At 40.7% G+C, this 20425-nt stretch overlaps 1 protein-coding gene across 1 annotated transcript in view; it reads left to right on the top strand.

Moving 5' to 3' along the window:
- ACOXL (acyl-CoA oxidase like) overlaps positions 1–20425 on the top strand; it is a 553504-nt gene that overhangs the window by 59915 nt on the left and 473164 nt on the right. The window contains exon 3 of the mRNA XM_069075565.1: positions 10329–10412. Within this exon, the coding sequence (XP_068931666.1) occupies positions 10329–10412 (84 nt within the window). The remainder of the gene's footprint in view (positions 1–10328; positions 10413–20425) is intronic.

The raw sequence follows: 20425 nt of genomic DNA, 5'->3' as shown, positions 1-20425 counted from the left end.
TGCCACCCTCTGAAACACCCACTTTTCCAACATATAAGCCTTGAGCCCTCCACCATGAGGATCTTTGGCATTTGAGACTGCCACTGATCTCTTTTATTAAAATGATAGCATTTTTAATAAAATGAGTACTTACCTAGAAATCATGTCTGTTGAACTTCTAAAATGTCACAATAGTTGAAGAAACCAAGGCAGAGGTTAACTGACTTGCCCAAGGTTACACAGCCAGGTAAGTGACTCAGGCTGATTTTGAACTCAGGTGTGCTTGACCTCAGTTCTAATCCAGCTGCTTCAAGAACCAGTTTCTGTCAGTAGAATGTAAGCTCCCTGAGGGCTGGGGTTATTTTGCCTTTACCTTTCTATTTCCTGTACTTAGTGCATGCTAATAACTTAATAAATGCTTCCTGTCTCAATGAAAAATTAGCCCAGGGGTGGGGAGCCTTCAGGCCTTGAGCCCACATGTGGCCCTCAAGGTCAAGTGCGGCCCTTTGACTGAATCCAAACTTCACAGGACAAATCCCCTTAATAAAAGGATTTTTTCTGTAAAACTTGGACTCTGTCGCATCTGAGGACCTAGAAGGCCACAGGTTTCCCACCCCTAGATAAGACCTTAGATACATGTTGCTGACTTTGTCAGATGAAGGGTAGCAGCTTGCAAAAAAAACTTGCCCCAGAAGAAAAGTCAATGCACAGAGTCAGAGATGGAGGCTGCCCATAAAAGACCAGAGCAGATGAGTGAGCTCTGAAAAGACCAGGAGAAGCTTACAAATGCAACAACCAACAAAGCTGATTAAACAAAATTGGCAAAATAATTGCTCTTTCTATACTGAGTGACCAAAGTGAAGACAGGCTTTGAGTGGAGCAAGTGACTTTAATTGAATATTCAGAATGCTTACAGATAGTACAAAATAGCTAGGATGGGGGTGGGGTGGGAGGCAGAACCCCCTAAAATAAAGGCTTCCAGAATACCCAAAATAAATTATATTAGGGATGCTAAGTGAAGTGAGCAGAACCAGGAGAACATTGTTCAATGACTAACTTTGATAGACTTAGCCCTTCTCAGCAATGCAAGGATCTAAGACAACTCCAAAAGACTCATGATGGAAAATGCTGTCCTCATCCAGAGGAAGAACTATGGAGTCTGAATGCAGATGGAAGCATACTATTTTCCCTTTTTTTTGTTTGTTTTTTCCTTGTGGTTATTCCCTTTGATTCTGATTCTTTTTTACAATGTGACTAATGTGAAAATATGTTTAATATGCATGTATATGTATAGCCTTTGTCAGATTGCACACCTTGGGAAGAGGGAAGGGGAGGGACAGGAAGAAGATTTAGAACTCAATATCTTATGAAAGCGAATGTTGAAAACTAAAAATAAATAAATAAATTTGAAAAAAATCACATTTAGGACTTCCAACAGCCACAAATGGAGACCAGGAGAGAGTGCTTTGCCATTTGACAAAATGTCAACTGTGAGGGTTGTATTTGAGAAGTCCCAAAATGTCAAAACCCTGAAGCAGTGTGGTTCTGAAAAGAGAAAATGTATACAGACAGAACCATGAAGGGTCACTTAGCATAATAAGGAAATGGGCAGTGACTGCATCAATCAGAACACTTACCAGTTGGAAAACCCTGAACTGTTCCCTGATGCTAAGGGTCAGTGAGTGTCGTTCCCTATCACACATCAGGAAGATGGAGTCAGAAATGATTCTTGCTTTCAAGTCTTCTTTCCAGTTGTTCCCTCTCCTTCCTTCTGGAAAGTTTCCCTTTTTTCAGGAAGATTATAATACCATCAGTCGCTCCAAATATAAACTTTTAACATACTTGCTTGTCAGTATAAAATAACCATATCCTTTTTGGGTGGAGGTCATCATGTTGTGGGAAGATTAATATCAAGTCTGAAGAAGCAAGGCTACTCTAAATTAGTGTAGTGATAGCCAGGCCAGCAGTATGGGATAGTGGAAACAAAGCTGGATTTAGAGACAGAGAAAGCATGGACTAGAATTGCAGCCTTGCTACTTTCTGCTTGTGTGACCTTGGGCAGATCACTTAACCTCTAAGCCTTAGTTTCTTTACCTGTAAGAAGGGGGTCAGTTGAATTAAGTGACCTTTGAGGTCCCTTCCAGCTCTAAATTTGTGTGATGGACTCTATGTTGCTATTATAGACCAGATCATTACAGGTTGAGTGATAAATAAATAAATAATACATTAATTTTACCTCTGTGTGTTAGCAAGAGGCATATAAGTCAGTCTCTCATTATTGTTTGGGCCTATGATTGCATCATTGTCGGATAATCTTAGCATGGAAACTCCCTCCACTGATGGAGTCTGGCAACTCTTCTGTGGTCTGACAGGTGGGGATCCTTAGAGATTAAATGACTTCCTCATGGCCATGTAGTTAATATGGTCAAGGAATGCTTAGGTCAAGATGGGACTTCAGTTCAAGTATTCCTGATTCCCAGGCAGGAATCCCTACCTGCCACACACCTCTCCTATAGATGACTGCCTCTTTTCAAGCTCTGTGCTAAGAAATATGAGTCTCCTCCATTCTACAAAGGCAGTGTTGTGCAGTGGATAGAGTATTGGACTTGGAACCAGGAAAGCCTGGGTTCAAATCCCCAAATCCTCACCAGCTGTGTGACCCTGGGGAGAACTCAATCTTTCTGCTCAATTCCAGCATCTGTAAAATGGAAGAATTAACACTTGCCTTACAGGGTAGGTTATTATCTAGAAAAAGAGGTAGAAGATGGAAAGAGCTTTGTGAACTTTAAAGCTCCCTATAAAAATTAGTATTAGTTGTTACTGGACATGCTATTTCATGACCACATGCTATACCCCTAAACTCGAGAGGATAATCTCTCATAGATACATGGTTTTTGTACAGAAGGAGACTAGGTGAGACCTTTAGCATTCTGGAAGGGTAAGTTGAGGTAATGCCCAGTTTCTGGCGATTCAGTAGCCATTAGTATTCTTTGTTGTTGCAATTAGTGGCCAAGTAATTAGAGCATTGTGTCTGTGCTCAGGAAGTACTGAGTTCAAATCTAGCCTCCGATGCTTACTCTCAGTACAAGTCACTTAATCTCTCTCTCTCTCTCCCTCAGCTGCTTCATCTGTAAAACAGACATTATCACCTACTTCCCAGGGTTGGGGCAGCTAGGTGGTGCAGTGGATAGAGCCCCAGGCCTCAAATCAGGAAGATGCATCTTCCTGAGTTCAAATCTGAACTCAGATACTTATCACCTGTGCAGCCCTGGACAAATCACTTAACTCTATCTCAATTCTTCATCTGTAAAAATGAGCTAGAGAAACAAATGGCAAACCAGCCCAGTGACTTTGCTAAGTAAACTCCAAATGGGATTGTGAAGAGTTGGACAAAACTGAAACAATTGAATAGCAACACCTTGTCAGGCTGTTCTGAGGATCTAATAGTTGTAAAATGCCTAGCACAGCATTGTATGCCTGGCATACAGTAAGTGCTATATAAATGTTAGACATTATTATTATTGCTACGAGGAAAGGCAGCATAGAGATCTATCAACTTTCCAAGTTTATAAAACTAGCTGTTCATTATTTGAAGAACACAGTGAGCAATCAGAACAGAATCTTGCCACCTCAACAGGAAAAACTGGCAAAATCAAGAGAGAGCTATTTGGACTAATGGGATTTTCCACACAGGAAAAACCAAAAGGCTGATGAATCCCCTAGTCTAGGTTGGATGAATAAGCTACAGAGCCCATCCATCAGTGCAGATGTCTTGGCCAAGCCATGGCAGATGGATAGTATCTGGGCCCAAAATTCTTTGAAGACCTCAGTCTTCTCCTTGAAAGAATGGTTCACCTTTTTTGACACCAATATTCCTTGGGTGGCTTTGTATATTAATTATCATTTATGTAGCACTTTAAGGTTTGCAGAAGGATTTCCACATATTATCTCATTTGATCCTTAGAACAACCCTGGGAAGTATTGTTAATAAATGCTATTATCCCATTTTACAGATGGAGAAACTTAAGTTGAGATATTTAGTGTCTTGTCCAGGCTTATATAGCTAGTAAATCTCTGAGGTAGGATTTGGATCCAGGTCCTCGGACTCCAAAGCCTTTTCTGCTTGCACTGTCCCATGATGTGAATCATGAAATATCACAGTCCCTAAAGCATTAAAGTTGTGGGTCAGCCAAAGTGGAAGAATTACATGGTTGGCCCAACAGGCTGTAACATATTACAATAAAAAAATTTCATAGGAGAAGCAGGATAAATTATATCATCAAAGAAATGTGTAATAAGAAAAAAATATGAAGCAGTCATGCAGTGAGTGTCAGAGATAAGCCAGTGGACAGCCTGCCTGCACCTTTGGGATACATGTAGTATGATGAGGTCTAGATGGCCACGTGTGTTAGTCTAGAACTCTTCTTGCAGGTTTTTGGGAGGATGTGAACAAGAGTAGTCCAGGACAGGCAAACATGGATGGGTGGAACTTCATATTATTGAAGATAAGTTCTATGTCAAAGAGATCACAAATTAATTAAAGATAAAAAAATACATGTAAAATGAAAACTACAGGAACATTCATGCAGCTTCCTCTACTTCTGTTTGGGACTAAATCTTTCAAACAGAGACATAAGGAGTACTTTTGTCGTTAAGTTGTTTTTCAGTCGTGTCTGACTCTACATTACCCCATTTAGGTTTTCTTGGCAGAGATACTGGAGTAGGTTACTATTTCCTTCTCTAGCTTATTTTACAGATGAGGAAACTAAGGTAAATAGGGTTAAGTGATTTGCCCGGGGTCACACAGCTAGTAAGTGTCTCAAGTGAGATTTGAACTCATGAAGATGAATCTTTCTCCTTATAAGCGCAGTGCTCTATTCATTGTACAACCTAGCTGTCCTAAGGAGCATTGATATGGTTTTATTTAAGAAAAAAAGAGTGTGTGTGTGTGTGTGAGTGTGTTTGTGTGTGTGTGTGTGATTAACCATCATATCATCAAGTGTTTGGTCTTGTGGATGACTTGATACTTAAAAAAAACCAACTTGTAAAGCAAAACTTAAAGTTAAAACTGACTAGGTATTTATAGCACTGCTGGTGTAGTTGCAAACTTATCTAACCTTGGCCATTTGGAACTATGCCCAAAGGGCCATAAAACTGTGCCTACCCGTTGACCCAGCAATACCACTACTAGATCTGTGTCCCAAAGAGGTCAAAGAAAAAGGAAAAGGACCCATGTATACAACAACATCTTTCAGCAGTTCTTTTTGTGGTAGCAAAAAACTGGAAATTAAGAGAATACCCATCCATAGGGAGTGACTGAACAAGTTGTGGCATATGGTTGTGATGGAATGCTGTTGTGCTAGAAGAAATAATGAACAGGATGATTCCTGAAAAACTGAAAAGACTTATAGGAACTGATGCAAAGTGAAGTGAGCAGAACCAGGAGAACATTGTACACAGTAACATTGTACAATAATCAACTGTGAATGACTTAGAGATTCTTAGCAATACAGTGATCTAAGACAATTCCAAAGGACCCATGATGAAAGATGCTATCTAGAGAAAGAACTGATAGAGTTTGAAGATCAAAGCATACTATTAATTTCTTTATTTTTTGTTTGTTTTCTTTTATAGCAATAAAGAAATATATTTATGTATATAGTAAAATAGAAATATATTTTACACAATTGCACATGGATAACCTATATAAAATTGTTTACTGTCTTAGGGAAGGGGAAGGGAGGAATGGAAGGAGAGAATTTGGAACTCAAATTTAAAAAAAAAAGAATGTTAGTTGTTTCTACATGTAACTGGGAAAGAATAAAATATTCAAAGAAAAAAACTAGGAATGTTAGTGATGATGGCTCCAATGAAGTCTGAAGTGGAGAAATGCCAGTCATCTCAAGGGATCACCTCATCACTTCGATGTTCCACATGGTTGAGAATTTATGAAAATTTATCAAAAAAAAAACCTTTCTGTGATGGAGGGAAGTATTATTGGTACAGATCAATTTGATGTAAAGTATATGTTTGTGGTCTTCCTGTTACTAAAGAAAAGATTTGATTGGGGAGAATTGCCAGTTAGGTGACACAATGGATAGAATGCTGGGCCTTGGAGTCACACCTGAGTTCAAATCTGGCCTCAGACACTAGTTATCTGACTCTGGGTAAGTCACTAAACCTCTATTTGCCTCAATTTCGTCGTCTGTAAAATGAGAATGAGAATAGCACTTACCTCTACAGTTGTTTTGAGGATCAAATACAATAATAATTATAAAACACAGCATCAGGCATATGTTAAGCCCTGGAATAAATGTTAGCTATTAATAATGATAGCAGGGGCGGCTAGGTGGCACAATGAATAGAGCAACAGTCCTGGAGTCAGGAGAACCTGAGTTCAAAGCTGGGCTCAGACACTTAACACAAAAACTAACCGTGTGACCTTGGGCAAGTCACTTAACCCCAATGGCCCTGCCTTCCCCCCCTGCAAAAAAAAAAAAGCAAAAAAAAATGATAGCACTGTTTATGTAGCGCTTACCTCATTTGATCTTTACAACAACCTTGGAAATAGGTGCTGTCTGTTATCTTCATTTTTGCTGATGAAGAAACTGAGTCTGATAGAGGTTTAAAGATTTTCCTAGGGCCACACAGTTAGGGGCAGCTGGATAGAACAGTGAACAAAGTGCCGGGGTCTGAAGTCAGGAAGACCTGAGTTCAAATCCAGCTTCAGACACTTACTGGCTGTGTGACCCTGGGCAAGTCACTTCACTCTGTGTGCCTCAGTTTTCTCATCTGTAAAATGGGGATAATAGCACCTATTACCTAGGGTTGTTGTGAGGATCAAATGAGATTATATTTGTAAAGCAGTCACGACAGTGTGGCACACAGTAATCTCTATATAAATATTAGCTACTATTTTTTCACCAAGCAGTACTGGTTGTAGTACTCATATGTTCATCTGATAGTGTAAAATGGTCCTGTCCATGCCTCAAAGGGATTATTATGTCAATTATGGAGCACTAATAGGCAAACATTTGTAAGCATCACTGGAAAAGGGAAAAGAAAACTGGTTTTGTATTCAAAGGATTTGGGTTCAGATCAAATGCCTAGTACTTACCACCTCTGTGACCTTGGGCAAATCACATCACCTCCCTTGGCCTCAGTTTCCTCATCTGTAAAAGAAGAGAATGGCACTGGGTGGTCGCTGAGGTTCCTTTGAGCTCTATATCTATGAGTTTGCTATTGAAAGATTTATTCTGCCATGAAGAGAAGGTAAAAGGGGAAGATATAACTTTGGTCATTTCCATTGTTCCCAGATTATAAAATCAGGGTATTATTTAATTTGTTGTTGTTCAGTCATTTTTAGTAAACTCTGACTCTTTGTGACCTTATTTGGAGTTTTCTTGGCAAAGATACTGCAAGTGGTTTCCTTCTCCAGCTCATTTTACAGATGAGGAAACTGAGGCAAACAGGGTTAAGTGACTTGCTCAGGGTCAGACAGCTAGTAAGTGACTGAAGTCATATTTGAACTCCTGAAGATGAGTCTTCCCAATTCCAGACCTTGGATTCTATCCACTGTGCCACCTAGCTGCCCTGATTATTTCATGCAAAGGATTAAATTCAAATGATTGGGATGGCTGGGTGGCACAATGAATAGAGCACTGGCCCTGGAGTTGGGAGGACCCGAGTTCAAATCTAGCCTCAGACACAACACAAAACTAACTGTGTGACCTTGGGCAAGTCACTTAACCCCAATTGCCCTACTTCCCCCCCTCCAAAAAACAAAAAGAAAAATCTAAAAAAATTTTTTTTTAATCAAATGATAACAGTTTGCACTGAAGTTAGAGAAATAGTAGCATGAGATAGAACAGAAGTGAAGAACAGAGCCTGGAAGAAGAGGCACAAACAGTTTCAAATTAAAATATATCAGTTTTATAATATTTACATTTGAAGTCATGCTTGTTGCTTAAAGAGAATGAAGGTTTCATTGTGGTGCCCTGCAATGGGAAGCTTGCTATAAAAAGGTACAGCATAAAGGAAAAAAGGAAAACTTGCTGGATGACAGACGCAGGCTATGCATAGCAGTTGGCAAAATGGTTGGAGAATATGCTTTTTTCTCAGTCATGGATTGCACCATCATAATGATCCTGCTGCAAGTATGTGGTAACAATAGTAATAAGAGATCACATCTACACAGTGCTTCCTATACGTGATCCCATTTGAGGCTCCCAGCAGCCCTGAGAGGTCAATGCTATAGAGAAATATTGTCATCCCTATTTTATGGATGTGGAAATTGAAGTCAGGGACATGAGTTAGCTAGCATTTATTAAACACTACCGTATTCTGGGCTAAACACTGGAATACATATACAAATGGAAAGCAAGGTGGTTTCTGCTCTCAATAAGCTTACATTCTAAGGGGCTGGGGACAGCATATAACAGGAAGCTGAAAGGAGGGGGTGGGGCAAGGTAGTACCAGTGTGAGGACATGGTACAGAGAGTCCTGAGAACAGCCTGGACAGGAACAAGACACGGCTGCTGCTCTGGGAATTTTCCTTAAATGGAGGTTCTGGGGTTAATTGTTGGTTGGTTGTTGTCTTTCACTTTCAGAGACAACATCACTCACTATGTTGGGGTCAAGGTACCGTGTGTCTAAGGGTGGAGAGGGTTCTTCCAGTCTGTAGAGTCCAGGACTGGAGTTAGGCTCCAGGATAAAGAGCTATGGCATAGTAGAGAAGGTCCAGATAGGAATGAGAGGCCGTAGATTAAGTGGCTTGCCTGTTGTCACACAGTATGTATCTGGCAGGATCTGAGCCCACGTTTTCCTGAGTACAAATCTAGCACACTATCCTTTATTAACCCTTGTTAATTAGTCAAGGGATCATGGGCTTATAATATGATGGGATCTTGGGGATCATAGAGTTCAATCACTTCATTTCACAGATGAGGAAACAGGCCCAGGGATATTCAATGATTTGCCCAAAGTCACATAGGTAGTTCATGTCTGTGATAGGATTCATATCCAGGTCACCTGACTCAATGCAATGTTTCCATTGTACCATGCTGCCTCCCAATATGGATTAACAGTGTGACATTTTAGGAAATGATTCTGTACATATTTGGATAGAGCCCTTAGTGACAGATCAGCAGATCCTGACCAACAGACCAGACATTCTGTTTCTTAATATAATAAGGCAATGTTGTTGTTGTTCAGTTATTTCAGTTGTGTCTGACTCTTGTGACCCCATTTGGGGTTTTCTTGGCAAAGATAATAGAATGGTTTGCCATTTCCTTCTCCAGCTCATTTTACAGATGAGGAAACTAAGGCAAGCAGGGTTAAGTGACTTGTCCAGGGTCACACAGCTAGTAAGTATCTGAGGCCATATTTGAACTCAAGAAGGTGAGTCTGCCTGGCATTCTATCCACTGTGCTACCCAGCTGCATATTCGAGGCAATAAGTAGAACTAACTGGGAGAGAAATGTCACAAAAATATACAAAAGTGTTGGTGGGAATTGCATATAGCCTTGGCAGAGAAACAAAAGGAAATGTTGAAGCTGCAGTGTCATTCTGGCATCCAGGATTTCCATATAGTAGGGTTAGCAGCTTTGAAGTGCTTTGTATTGGCATCCAACCAGAGGTACTTTTAGAGGTGGGATGCACACTGGATTTAAAGTCAGGGTAAACATAGGCTGGAATCCTACCTCTGTCACCAATTAGGCAACGTGACCATGGACAAGTTGCCTACTTTCTCTGACCTTCAGTTTCTTTGGTATAATGGAGATAATCAAAGGGGTTTTGTGTAACTCAAATGAGATTACGTAGGTAAAACACTATAAGGGGAGCAGTGTGGTACAGTAAAAAAAAAAAAAAGCACTGGGTTTGGAGCCAGAGGACCTGGTTTCAAATCCTGCCCAAAGGTGATCCAGGATTTCATTGGTGTGAAATCATTAAAGTGCTATGAGTAAGAACTCCCTAAAAATAATTTGCATTTGATTTTCTGACTAGAGTGTTTCCCCAGCATTCTCAAATCTGCTCAGTTGCAGGAGGATGGAAATTTCTAAATATGTGAATAGTACTGACTCAAACACCTACCATGTTTCTAAAACTGTCTTCAAAGAGGAGACGCTAGAAAGGAGTGTGTGGGATCAGACCACAATCCAGGAAGAGACATCAAAGGGGGCTGGGGTTAGTTGTTGAGTTGCCAGATGAAGATATCGGGGCCCCGAGTGGTAGAAGCTCAGGGCTCCTATTCTGGCTAAGGCTGGCACTGGACAGTTCCAAATGGGAGTCTTTGGCCATCAAGGGTCGGAATATAATGAGAACTTAACACGAGATATGGCTTGTTTCAGGCAGAGAAAAAGAAGAATTTTGTCAGGAGAAGTCTTGTCATTGGAGAAGTCCTTTCCATAGCAGACATGGCGACAGGAGTGAAGGTAAGAGACAATGGGTCCCTAATGGAATTCCGCTAGTTTCTAAACAGTTGGATGTTAGAAAATGGAAGACCCTCAGAGAAAAATGAGCTTGTTGGAAGTGATTTTCAGTTAGTGTGTACACAACTGATACCAGTCCCCCAAGATTTATTTTGTTGTTTCACTCATTCATGTTATAGGCAGTGTGGCATAGTGGAGGAACTGCTGGACATAGAGACAGGAAGATGGTTGAAATCCTGTCTCTGACTTTGACTGGCTGAAGGACTTTGGGCAAGTCACTTAACATATGTCTGCCTTAGGCGACTCCTGAAGACCTACATTAGTGTTGGTGAAGGCAGTTCTTACACTGAGACTACTGATGATATCACAAATCCTTTCTATTCAGTCATTTATTCATTCAGCAAACAACAACAACAATAATAATTGCTAACCTTTATGTAGTGCTTATTGTCATCAGGTATTGTGCTAAGCACTTCACATTTATTATCTCATTTGATGCTCACAACAACCCTGGGAAGTAGGTGTTTTATTATTCTTCATTTTGCAGATGAGGAAACTGAGGCAAACAGGGATTTAAGTGATTTGCCCAGGGTCACTCAGCTAGTAAGTCCTGAGACCTGATTTGAACTTAGGTCTCCCCATTCGAGGCCCAGCACTCTATCCACTGGACCACCCAGCTGCCCCTAATATTTATTGAGCAGTGGTCATATGCAGAGCCCTGTACCGAGGAGAATAAAACATGGGACCTATCCTGCTAGTGCTTATCTGTCTAGCACAAATAACTGTCCTATATGACAGAGTGAAAATGTTAAATCAGGGGTCTCTGATAGGCAGATCAGATGTGCTGGTAGCTGCTTAGGTACTCACATTCTAAGCCTGTTGGCATCACTATGGCTTTCTCTCTGCTGTTTGCCCCATGAAACCTTTTCTGATTCTATCCTTCCACCCTCAAGAGCTGCTAATGAACTTTCCCTCACCACACTTCATAAAGTATGTAGTACCTCGCTTATGCATTTATATGTTAGATCATGTTAGAATTACCTGTTTCTTTCTCTGAATTGTACTGTAAACTCTATGAGGACAAGGATTTTATCTTAGCTAAACTTTGTCTCTTCTCCAGTCCTATGTGCACAGTAGGTGATTTAATAAATGTTTATCGAATATAATTTAATTGAATCTAGACCAGTTGTTCAGTCATTTTTCAGTTGTTTCAGACTCTGTGAGCCCCTTTGGGTTTTTCTTGGCAAAGACATGGGAATAGTTTGCCATTTTCTTCTCCAATTTATTTTATAGATGAGGAAACTGAGGCACACAGGGTTAAGTGACTTGCCCAGGGTCATATAGCTAGTAAGTATCTGAGGCCAGATTTGAACTGTGGAAGAAGAGACCAAGCACTGTGCTACCTAGCTGCCCCAATCTAGACCAGGCATCCCCAAATGGTTGGTCAGTGATACTTGCTGACATCTGTTTTCTGATTAGGGAGTTCATTACAAAACTACTACTCAGGGATACCTCATTTGGCATATTTTGTGAACTCAGGGACTTGAGAAAATAAAAAATAATTCTTCCTACCCTGAAAGCTGGGGACCTTTGCCTTAGATCTTCAATATTGTCATGGCAACTTCGTTTTCTTGCTCACTTCCTCCTTATTCCCACCTCCCACGCCCGTTCTCTATGCGTTTAGGATGTGCAAAATTGGATTGGGATCATGGGAAAATGTGTGGCATGTGGGAGCCATTGAGAGCTTTTCTCTGAGGACCCTAGCAAGATGTTTGGGTGAGTCTGATTAAAAAGCCTGATTAAGGCTTGAGTGATCCTTCTACGCTCATTAAGGACGAGTGCAGAATCTATTTCAATGCTCACTTTAAAGAAAACCTGTGTCCTTCTCTACGGTAATTTTTTCCTCTCATCAACTTCTCAGATGGCATAGCCTAAAAAGTCATAGAACCTTAAGACTATGAGTTACCTGAGGGCAGGGACTGGGTTTTTGCCTTTCTTTGTTTCCCCAGTGTTTAGCACAATGCCAGACATGTAGGAGGTATTTTTTAAATAGGCCTTGATTTGACTTGGAACAAAGTAATTTTGTGATACTGAGCAAAGGCCATGGTACATCAAGCCCAGTATTTTACTGCACAAAGGGTGCCCCAAAGGGGACAGTTGTCCTTCCTCAGATCTTGGGGGAAAAGAGGAGTCCAAGTTCCATGGTGGGGCCTTGGGAGCTCACAGAGGTGAACAGCCTGCTTGGTGATTGTCAGGGCGTCCCAGGTTTTCTCACAGCCTTAGAACAGCTGGATTACATTCACCCTCTTTGCTTGATTCCTTCGCGTGAGCCCACTTGTCAGCTGGAGGAGAGCGGTGTCAGATCTAGACTCCCTCAAAGTCAGCTCCGTCCTGGCAGGTCAGAATACATTTTACTTTTTCCATCAAAACTTTTATTTATCTAAAAGGCTTTGGGTGTCCCTGAGTGCTTTGAATAAACACGGTTGTATTGGAGCGGCGAAATCCTGGCAGGAGCTAAAGTCTGGCACGAGGGCTGATTCACAGTGGAATGGGGAGAGAAGGGAGAGAGAGATGCCAAGGAAAGGAGCTTAGTTTGCTGTGGACTTTGAATCCCCAATCTAGTTTGGGAGAGATCCCAGGGAAGGCTTCAGATCTGCCAAAAAAATTGATGCAATCTGGAAACACTTTATTGTTAAAAGAAGTGTGACGTGCCTCCCTCTCTTCTTCCTAATGACCTTTGAGTTTTCTCTCTCTCTCATTTAGACATTTTCATTATTGTTCTCTTTTAGGGTGAATGGATATCCTAGTGCCGCTTGCCCTTCTTTCCCTGCCCCCAGCCCCCAACTTCAGGGTGGCAGTGGGCTCATTTTCCCTAGGGGACGAAAAGGTCCCCAAACGTCTCTGTTTTCTCTATAAAATGAGCAGAATCTCTAAGTTTCCTTAGAGATTCGGGTGAGTCTTTTAAAAAGTTTGATTAAGGCTTGATGGTCTTTCTGTCTTCCTTAAGGACAAGTACAGAATCAATTCAAATGCTAACTTTAAAGAAAGTCTTTGTTTCCTTCTATATGATCATTGGTGAAGGAATATTTTTTCCTCTCATCAACTCTTCAGATAGGATAGCCTAAAAAGTCATAGAACCTTAAGACTGTGAGCTCTAAATCAGCCCAGATATCCTAGGATTCATTTAGGGAGCCCATTAGTCTCACCACTCTGTGAGTGAGGTCCTGGGAAACTGGATCTGCATAATGTTACCTGGGTTCCAGTAGTCATAAAAAAGGAAAACACAAGTGATGAATCATCTATGGCCTTGTCCAATGGCCCAAGTCAGTCCTGTGTTCTGCCTCATCCCTCTGCCTAGATTGATGCTCAACTAATAACTGGGCTCCAGGAATGGGATATAGTGAATGCAATGAACACCTATTCTATTGTATTTGCTGAATCCGTTGTTGTGTTTGACTCTTCATGACTTTATAGACCAATTAACATACCAATACTGTTAATGACGGTTTCTTGATAAAGATACTGGAGTGTTTTGTTGCTTCCTTCTCCAGTGGATTAAGGCAAAGCAGGGGATCACACAGCTAAGGACCTGAGTTGGATTTGAACTCAAGACTTCTTGACTCCAGGCCCAAAGCTCTATTCTATCAATGTTACTGTTGTTTAGTTGTTTCAGTCATCTCTGACTCTTCATTATCCCATTGAAGTTTTCTTGGCAAAGATACTGGATTAGTTTGCCTTTTCTTTCTCCAGCTCATTTTTAGAGATGAGAAAAGTAAGGCAAACATGATCAAGTGACTTGCCCAGGGTCACACAGTTAGAAAGTATCTGAGGCTAGACTTGAACTCAGGTCTTCCTGACTCCAGGCTTATCTAGAACTCTTATCCACTGTACCACTCATTCACTCAACTATAAGCCCTTAATAGAAAAATAAAGCTCTTGCTGACTTACTGGGCCTCAGTTTCCTCCTTTGTAAAATGAGGACAAAATTACTTGTATTACATATCTTGAAGCACTGTTTTGAGGAATGCACTTTGTAAGACATAAAGTACTATGTACCTAGTTATTTATAGGTTCTCTCCTCCGTTAGAATGTATGTTTCTTAAAGGCAGGGACTGGGTTTGTTTTGTTTTGTTTTTGTTTTTGTTTTTTGCCTCTTTTTTGCCTTTATTTTTTTGGTATCCCCAGCACAATGCCTGGCATATAGTAAGCAATAAATATTCACTGGCTGACCGACTCTCGTGGTCTGTGGAGGCTCCTTTGGACTCTGAGTTGTCCCCAAGGTTATCTTCCAGAGCAGGGGTCATCCAGCCACAGTTGCAGCCCCTCCTGTGGACAAGTGGAGACAGAGCAGTGAAAAGGAGGTTTCTAAAACAGACACTCCCTACATTTAAGTGGATGCCATCTCCACTTAAGAATTTACTTTTTCCCTTTCTCCATCCCCCATTACACCCAGGGCCATTTGCTGTCCTCATTCACTGAAGCACATCAGACAAAGAGGATGATGCTGGGTTTTCACCTACAAAGATGATACTACAGTGCACCATCAGTGGGGCACTTGTGTCCAGCTTGTCACCAATAGCAGGGGTGCATTTATTTTCTTTCCCTTGGCACCAGTAGTGTACATTCATGAGATGCTCAGTCAGGGATAACTAAAGGTGCAGTTCGTGCCCAAAGCTACCTGGCCCTCATCCTACCAATGAGCTCTTTGGCACCAGTGGGACCTTTTGACCCACAGAGAAAAGGTATAAACCAGCAGCTATGTGGGTGCTAGTTAAAAAATAGAGACATTGATTGGTGGACCACTGGACGCACAATATAGAGGAACAGACTAACACAGAAAGATGGTGTTTGCTAAATCCCAAGCCCCAGCTACTATGGTAAAGTCTCATTGCTTGTCAAAAAGTTCAGGGACAACTAGGTATGGCATCACTAAGACATAGGGTCAGCCTTTGGATGGGAGCAGGTAGGCTACCTTTGACTCCACAGATTTTTCTCTGTGCTGCTGAATACAGATACTTCTCTGTACAGTCTAGAAGGATAAAGGATTCTGAGATAGAATCTAAATCATGCCTTCATACCAACATTATTCTAAATAGAACTAATATTAACCTGATAGTTGTTTTATATCAGTAACTTTGGGGGAAGGCATCTGCAGTCCTTAAGTTTTTTCCATCTTTCCTTGTCTTGGTGGCCACACTGGAAACTGAGTGTGGTGGGGAAAGAAGTAAAAATCAGAGGCACAGGGACAAAAGGCTTCTTGGTCACTTAAATGATTTGCCCCAGAGATGTAAGAAGAGTCTCACCTGAGCCCTTTAGAACAGCAGTTCTCAAAGTGTCTTCCCCTCCCAGCTTGATTTTTTTCTTTCTTTTTTGCTTATTAAAGGGACCATCCCTTGACTCATTCTTTTTTTTTTCCCCTTTTGGAGGGCAATTGGGGTTAAGTAACTTGCCCAAGGTTACACGGCTAGTTTTGTGTTAAGTGTCTGAGACCAGAACCAAACTCAGGTCCTCCCAACTCCGGTGGCCGGCTCTTTATTCACTGCGCCACCTAGCCGCCCTCCATCCCTTGACTCATTCTTAAAGGGGACTATTCACAGAATGGGCATTACCTCACCCTAAGTGAGTATTTGAAGAGGCCTTAACCTAAAAGGGCTAGGGTCTCACAGTACATTCTGGGCCATCTCCAAGTCATCCTGATGAATATCTGATCACTGGATCCAGTTGACTCTGGAGGAGAAAGTGAGGCTATTGACTTTGCACAGCCCTTCCTCACTCAAATCAAAGTCAACTGCAAGTCACGTCATCATTTACCTGATGCCACGGTCCTCTTCAAGAACGAAAGCACAATCTCAAAGTGTGGTCTGTGGAACTCATGGAGGACCCTGAGACTCTTTCAGGGGGTCTCTGAGGTCAAAATTTCTCATAATAATATATATTGAAAACATTATTAACATGTATTAAGCTCTTACTACATGATAGGCACTGTACTAAATGCTTAGCATACAAAAAAGAAAGCCAAAAGACAGTCCCTGCTCTCAAGAAGGGGAAACAACCATGTACAAACAAGTGAAATATATAATGAATTTGAAATAATCAACTAAAAGAAAGCACAGAAATTGTGGGGCATCAGGAAAGGCTTTCTGTAGAAGTTGGGATTTTAGCTGGGACTTGAAGGAAACCAGGGAAGCCAGGAGATGGAGATGAGAAGGGGGAACATTCTAAGCATGGGGGAGAGCCAGTGAAGATGCCCAGAGTTGGGAGATGGAGTTGCTTGTTTAAGAGATATAAAATAGGCCAGTGTTGCAGGATCTCAGTATAGAGTGGGATGATGGTGGGAGGTATAAAGTATTAGAAGACTGGAAAGGTTTTGGGGTGAGAGCAATGTATTAAGGGCCTTGAACATTAAATAGAGGATTTTATATTTTATTCTGGAGGTGAGTGGGAGCCATTGGAGTTTATTGAGTTGGGGAGTGACATGCTCAGAATTGGACTTTAGGAACATCAATTTGACAGCTGAATGGAATGGAAATAAAGACACTTGTGGTAGGAAGACCAACCAGCGAGATATTATACTACTCCAGGCATAAAGTGATGGGGTCTTCTGCAGAGTGGAGGAGAGAAGGGTGTATATAAGAGATGTTATGAAGGCAAAATCAACAGGGCTTTGTTAACAGACTGGCTAAGGGGTGGTTATGAGGAATCAAGGAGAACACCTAGGTTGGGAGTCTGGATGACTGAGAAGATGGTGGTACCCTCAGCAGTAATAAGGAAGTTAGAAAGAGGGGAAGGTTTGGAAGGAAAGATAATCAATTTTGGATGTGCTGAGTGTAAGACAGACATCTAAACAGGGCATGCAGTTCAAGGTGTTTAACTGGTAATTGGAGATGTGAGACTAGAGGTCAGCAGTGAGGTTAGGAACCAAAAAGAATGCCAAGTGAAGTATTATAAAGGGAGTAGAGAAGAGCCTGATGGGATACCTATAGTTTAATGCTAAGATGTTTACATTTCTAATACAGTAAATATCAATAGATACAACCCACAAAAGCTTATTTTGGGGGGTCTTCAGTAATTTTTAAGAGTGTAAAGTTTGAGAACCACTGACTTAGATGCCAGTATCTTTTCCTTAGGGCCTCAGAATTAGTTTTCTCTTAATGCCTTACATACTATCTAGCCTGTGGTCAGAACTCAGGTCCTTCTGACTCCAGGGCCCAGTGCTCTGTTCATTGTGCCACCTAGCTGCCCCAAGAGCACCAGCTTTGAATGGAAGCTGCCCAGAAATATATTGGTGGCCACTTGCTTCCTTTGGTTATACCCTAGCACCAATGGGGCTGTGGGTTAAATCCCTGTGCTTTCTAGTTATCTTTGTTCCATTGTTACATGTTTACAGATGGCACCTTGGTCAGCCATTCCATAATCATGTCACTGAAAACAAGGGGGGAGGGAAACCAAGAGAGAGAAGCTGTATGACTCAACATCTTCCTATTGGCAAAGCAACTCAAGGCTGGTTCCCTGCTGCCTATGGGTCTTCCTATATGAAGGACAGAATTGAGAATAATAAAAAATAACAGAGTATATGAAATGTGAGGGTCAAAATTTAAAAATGCACATAATTTATTAGTCCTCTGTTTAACAATCTATCCGATTATCTTACGATATTCAGAGGAAAGATCTCAATGGTGTCTATGCTTCATAGTGCTGGAAAAGATGGGTAAAGGGTGAATACATGTGCATGTTTCCCTCCTCTTAGGTAATACCTACATGACTTTAGAAACCCTGGTTGATTTGGTTATTTTGACCAAACCATCTCCATTGTAGGGAAAGGTTGGTTGGCATCATGCTGATGAAGAAATGCTTCAATTTTTTTCACTCTTCATTGGCCAAGCCGGTGTCTGAAGTCATAGCTTTTGTTTGTTGCCTTTATGGCTCCCCAAAGCTCAGTTTTTGTACTAGTATCAGGTCATGTTCCTCTGACTCATTTAACAGCATGTCTTCTATTGGTTGGACTGGAGTTAGTGGTATTGTCCTGGCAACAGTTACTGAAGGGAATCTAGATATGTAAGTTAGAAGACTGTTTTATAGGGTTCTGGCAGCTGGAGTTGTAAGAGAGCTTTTGATATCATCTAGTCTAACTCTTCATCTTATATATGGAAAAAATGAGACTTAGGGAAATAAATATGGATTACCCAATATTCAAATCTATATCTAGAAGTTTCTGCATGCAAGGCAAATGTTATCACTTTGGGTCTCATATGAATGTGGTGCAGTGGATAGAATGCCAGGCCTGGAGTCAGAAAGACTACTTGTTGTGAGTTCAAATCTGGTCTCAGATATTTACTGGCTGTGTGGTCTTGGGCAAGTCACTTAACCCTATTTGCCTTAGTTTCCTCATTTGTAAAATGAGCTAGAGAAGGAAATGGCAAACTAGTCCAGTATCTTTACCAAGAAAACCCCAAATGGGGTCATGAAGAGTTGGACACGACTAAACAACATGACAACACGAATGGAGGGAAGGCAGAGATTTTTGGATATTCATTGAAGGCCACTGCCAGAAAGGATGCTATAGGAAATTAACTTTTCCCATCTTATGTCGTCTTATATAAACTAATTATTCTTGTTAACTAAGTGTTAAGTTCTGTTTCTTAATATGGCTAGAGAACTGCAAGTACTGTCAGCACTCTCTAAATTGTTCACTATCTAAAGCTACGTATTGCCCTGTGACAAAATCCCACTATCCCCACCTTAGTTGTGTCTCTGTCAAGATCACTAAGCTAGCAATCTGATTTGAGATTAAACCTATATCTTCTGATCACTTCTCTCTCTACTATACTGTGTTGCCCCTTCTTTTCTTCTGTCCAAGGGGAAAGAAAAAAAAATTAAAGAAGAAAGAATATAGATCTAAAAAGACAGTATATATATCCAAATTAAGTAGTACAGGAGTAGACAATTAAACCTGTTTTAGTAAACTAAGAATAGATACTGTAAATCAGTCTTTAAAAAAAAGTAAACTTGAAAAGTTTATGATTTAAGAAAAACAAACCATTTTCCATTTGGACTGAATCCTTTTTTCTATGTTGGAGCTCGTAACACTATGATAATCCAAAATGATTTTATTGTAGATATAATCTAGTGGTTAGGACATTAGATGTCTTCCAACGATGCATTTAGGTCATCCTAATAAAATTCTCATTGTATTTCAAAAGTTAGTTGTAAAAAAAAATAAAGATAGTAAAGACATGGTATAGGGGCAGTGAGGTGGTGCAGTGAATAGAGTGCTGGACCTGGAGTCAGGAAGGCTTCCTGAGTTCACATCTGACTTCAGACACTTTACTAGCTATTGTGACTCTGGGCAAGTCACTTAACCCTGTTTGTCTCTGTTTCTTCATCTGTAAAATGAGCTGGAGAAGGAAATGGCAAACTCCAGTATCTTTGCCAAGAAAATCATAGATGGGGTCATGAAAATACTTTCACATTAGACATTAGTCAGGTTATAAAGAAGGATTGTAACAGATGAAATGAACAATGGGAAAGAGGAAACAAAACCAAACAAGAAAAAGACAGAGAGCAGGTAGTTTGCTTCTATCTGCATTCAAACTCTGTTCTTTCTAGTTCTTTCTCTGACTGTAGACATCTCTCTCCATCATGAGTCCTTTGGAATTGTCTTATAACCCTGGATTGCTGTTGCTCATATAATAGTGTGTATAGTTAGTTCTCCATCTGTTTTATGTGAATCTCGTTTCTTCAATGAGATTTTAAACCTCTTAAAGGTAGAGATATATTGAGCATTTTTTGTGCTTGAGGCAAGTGCATGAAACACATCTTCACATCAGCTTCTAAAGATAAACTCATTTAGGATGTTGGTGAGCCCCAATGGATGGAAACTCCCAAATACTATAAGGCACCAGTGGGGAGTATGTGGGTAGAGAGGAGCTGATCATCTATTAGTAGATCTATTGGTAAGAATAACTGTTTTATCTATCTATCTATCTATCTATCTATCTATCTATCTATCTATCTAT

This window comes from Petaurus breviceps, unplaced genomic scaffold (assembly GCF_028583685.1).
Source record: "Petaurus breviceps papuanus isolate PSGF00001 unplaced genomic scaffold, PetGlider_PUasm1.0 90919, whole genome shotgun sequence".
Lineage (NCBI taxonomy): Eukaryota > Metazoa > Chordata > Mammalia > Diprotodontia > Petauridae > Petaurus > Petaurus breviceps.
This window is presented reverse-complemented; position numbering and strand designations above follow the sequence as displayed.